A 3767-nucleotide genomic window follows, 5' to 3' on the forward strand; every position below is an offset into this window, starting at 1 on the left:
ACAAGACTTTGGATTGGACAGATTCACTCAGCTTCAATAAATTGGACCAAATATTATGACAAAAGAAGACTTTGGCCAAACACTCAGGACAACAATACCTGATTCCATCATATGTAGTTTTTAAGAAAATTGAGATTATATGCTGTTGTTGGCCATACTATATGTACATGCTATGTAAGTAGGTAGGACTGCCTGATTGGCCCTACTGGGCAAAATATATTTGACCTATTATTGGGAGGATTCATATTAATGGCTTTTTAGAAATGAAAAAACCCTCAATTGAACTGATTTCCAAAGGTTGGAGTTGACTTATCTAGCCTCCACTTGGAGTTGGAAATCTTAGAAAAAACCTGAAGAACCTTTCCACTTTTCTTTGCTTCTCAATGACCACTTCATCCCAATAGATGTGGTATTGTTTGATTTGGATGAATATTGTTCAAATAGAAAGGACTGGGAAAGACATGTATCATTAAATGGCTTTGGATGCATGAGAAAAGCTGGGATAAAGCCTATTTAAATTCATTTTCAATAGATGGTTTGGACTATCTAGCCTCAATTTGTAGTTCAATATCTCAAGAAAAACATGGAGAACCACCCCACAAAAAATGGTACCCAATGGACCAGTATTGCAGCCTGCAGAATTTATTTATTTATTTTGGAAAAGGACCCCAGACACCCTGTGACAGCTTTGGTATGATGGTATCATACCATCTGGTATGGTATAACATGACATGGTATGGTATGGTAACTTGGTATTGGTATGAGTGGGATATGGTATGAGTTTTCCATTCCATGGTACCATGGTATTGGTATGGTGCTCACATACCACTCTGGAATGGGTACCCTTGAGGTACCCTTAAATCAAAGAATTCATATACCTCAGGGGTACCCTAAAATGGGTGACTGAAGTGGTCATGCTCAAGTCGCACAACTGATATGTGTTGGTCATGTATTTCTCTCAGGTAATAGTCATCTCAGCATCAAGTCAGAGTCATGTAAATGTCAAAATCATAAATTATATATATATACCCTTCTATTCTAGCTTGAATCAATGACTTGCAGTATGAATTCCCATCTCCTGATCGTAAACCTCGAGTGGCGTCTTCGTATGACATCAGGCTTTGGATGTGGATGCCTTCGTCGCTCCCTTTTGGCCTTTGTGCTGTTAACAGAACGTTAAAATATTACAAGATCACATAAGTACTGAAACCTACCGCTTCGACAATTCGCTTGACGTCCGCGGATGATGGTTTTTCATGCACACCATCTCCAACAATGAGCACAATCAAATCTAGTGCGAATAGGCAATAAGGAGTAGCACAAACAAAACTACAGCATGAACTGACCATCTTTTGTGCGTGTGCCAGAGGGTGTATTGATATTGTGGTCATTGATCCATGCCTTCAACTCATCTTTCTGGAGGGCCTAATAGACGAGTTTATTTGAGAGTTTATACATAGTGAAAAATGAAATAAAACTTACTTGAAGTATTTTTCGAACATCCACGGAAGCAGTTTTGACCGCTGATTCACTCAATTCACCAGAACTGGACGCTGTGGTGTCGATGAGCATGGCTTCAGGTTCGGCATGTTGGGTCGAAGGGGCCTGCATCTGGATGATGTCAGATGTGGGTAGATTGGCACCGAGAGCGCTGTCTTTGTTCATGCCCTTCCCTTTTGAAATGCTCTGGACAAAAGTTAGTTCATGTAGAAAATTGAGTCAGTGAGAAGAACATACCCCTCCTGCATCCTTCCACAGATCCAAGAGCTTGTCGACGAGTAATTCAATGTAGATGTCACTAAGAAATGATTTGGGTTTGATGGCCCGTTCAAAACATACATGCCACGCGACTTTGGATGTTTTCAGAGCTGCCGCAAGCAATCACCATGCTACTGAAGTATTTCCAACCGATTTCCAGGAGGTAAGAACCATGGAAATTGTCCGACTGCCAGCGGTGAATTGATAGTGGCCCCAGTTTCCATATAAATCATCTTCGGAAAAATCAGGTGAGTTCGGGTCAGCAGTTTCGATGCGATCAAGAAACGATAGCGTATCTTGAGAAGGTTCACCTGACTGAAAATCGGGGTCGGCCTCAAATGCTGTGAGAAGTTCGATGGCGACGGTATTAGTGTGATGACTGCCTGAAAATTTGTCTAGAAAAATATTCAACATGTATCAAACAAGATTTAAAAAAGATGTTACCTTTTAATGAAGAGTATGACGGATTGACATCGATAAAATTGATGTCAATGCGTTCCAGTGTCAAGGGAATGGGAGGAATTGCCAAATCAGGGGAGGAATTCGGTTTATCTTGGGGTTCGGTTGCAGCGGCGGCAGTCCCTGCGTTTTCTGTTGATAGATTCAGCTGTCGGTTAATGGCATCATCGTCGATAGTTATTGAAGGTGGTGAAGCTATAATGATCACATAAGTAGTACAGCCTGTGTAAAAGTGAACAACGGATGTACCTTTTTCACTATCCTTAGTGCCCTTCTCTTTCCCTGTCTTCTTTTTCTTCTTTTGCTTGGTTGGAGATGGATTCGAAAGGCGGCGCTTGGAGCTAGAGGTATTGTTCTTCAATGATGGATCGGGCAGGGAAACGGCTGGGTCATCCAAATCGGAAGCGTCATCTCTTCTCGTGCTAGTATTCTGGTTTGATTCTGTGATTCCTGTCAAAATGGTATTCAGTACATGTTCAGCTTTCCAATGAGCGGCACAAAGAGCCAGTAAAGGCTCTTGTTCTTCGAGTTTGTGGACTGTGTTGGTCCACTGCTTGAGGTGATACTTAGTGAAGAAGGTCTTGGTCTTCTTCTTCACCAAACTTGGTGTGTCGCACGGAATGGGGAGAGGCAGTAGATCACAACTTGCAATCGCTCTTGCATTCGCCTTGATTGCGTGCCACTCCCCCCCATTGATTAACGTGCTGTCTTCATGTTGTATTGCTTTTTCCATGGCCGGGCGTGATTTGTTCGACTTGGTAACAACGTTGTGCAGGTCCTTTTGACAGTCTTCGAGTGTCCAGAGAATCTTGTGACTATAGTGTGGTGGCTGAATCGATGGTTGACTGACAGCACATTGGACAGGGTTCAGGATGGATCCGCTCCCAATTTGGGACACAGAATTGCTTGGTGAGATGGAGTCACTTTGAGTTTTGGAAACGATGTGGGGACCGAATCTATGAGGAATTTCAAGTCTGAATCAGATTTCAAGAACTTAAAACTCACCGGAAGCCCGTTCGCTGAACTTGAAGTTCTCCCCGCAACTGCAGCACCTCTTTCTCCAATCGAGAATTCTGACTATGAAGTTCGCGCTCGTATTCTTGAGCCTTCAGTACCTGCTTAGTAGCCTCCTTCCAGCCATTGAACATGTCGAGGACTTCACGGTTCTTCAGCAGGTCGGAAAGTGACAAGTTTTCGACGTGGAGAGGTTGTGGAACAGGAAGAGGTCCCGGGTTTGGTTGAAGTAAAGGAGAAAGAAACAAAGAGGGGTTGGGGCTTGGACATGAATGACCATTTGGGATTTGTGAATTGTGGAAGGAAAACTTGTAGGCATCCATACGCACGCCCCAACACAGGAAATAGAGAAAGTGAAGTTCAGAGTTCGATTCGTCATGTGCTTACATAACACAGTTTCTTTATCAGGAAACCAGCTCGTGCAACTGCTATCTGTTCTTCCACCCCACTTCCACTGCAAGTTTCTTCCACCAATGTCTTATCACTGCTATTGCTCAGCATGCTATCCCTCACAAAAGAAAACAATCCGGACAATC

The 3767-nt window shown here is 43.0% G+C and overlaps 1 protein-coding gene across 1 annotated transcript in view; it reads right to left on the reverse strand.

Annotated features, from left to right (window-relative positions):
• Positions 1 to 1114: 1114 nt before the first annotated feature.
• Positions 1115 to 3767, reverse strand: part of LACBIDRAFT_330281 (uncharacterized protein) — a gene marked incomplete at both ends in the record, with an annotated part of 4916 nt that continues 2263 nt past the window's right edge. Inside the window, 9 exons of the mRNA XM_001884581.1 lie at positions 1115 to 1162; positions 1215 to 1291; positions 1347 to 1425; positions 1483 to 1686; positions 1738 to 1798; positions 1886 to 2153; positions 2203 to 2412; positions 2467 to 3173; positions 3223 to 3613. Of these exons, the coding sequence (XP_001884616.1) occupies positions 1115 to 1162; positions 1215 to 1291; positions 1347 to 1425; positions 1483 to 1686; positions 1738 to 1798; positions 1886 to 2153; positions 2203 to 2412; positions 2467 to 3173; positions 3223 to 3613 (2045 nt within the window). The remainder of the gene's footprint in view (positions 1163 to 1214; positions 1292 to 1346; positions 1426 to 1482; positions 1687 to 1737; positions 1799 to 1885; positions 2154 to 2202; positions 2413 to 2466; positions 3174 to 3222; positions 3614 to 3767) is intronic.

Source organism: Laccaria bicolor, genomic scaffold, assembly GCF_000143565.1.
Source record: "Laccaria bicolor S238N-H82 LACBIscaffold_26 genomic scaffold, whole genome shotgun sequence".
Lineage (NCBI taxonomy): Eukaryota > Fungi > Basidiomycota > Agaricomycetes > Agaricales > Hydnangiaceae > Laccaria > Laccaria bicolor.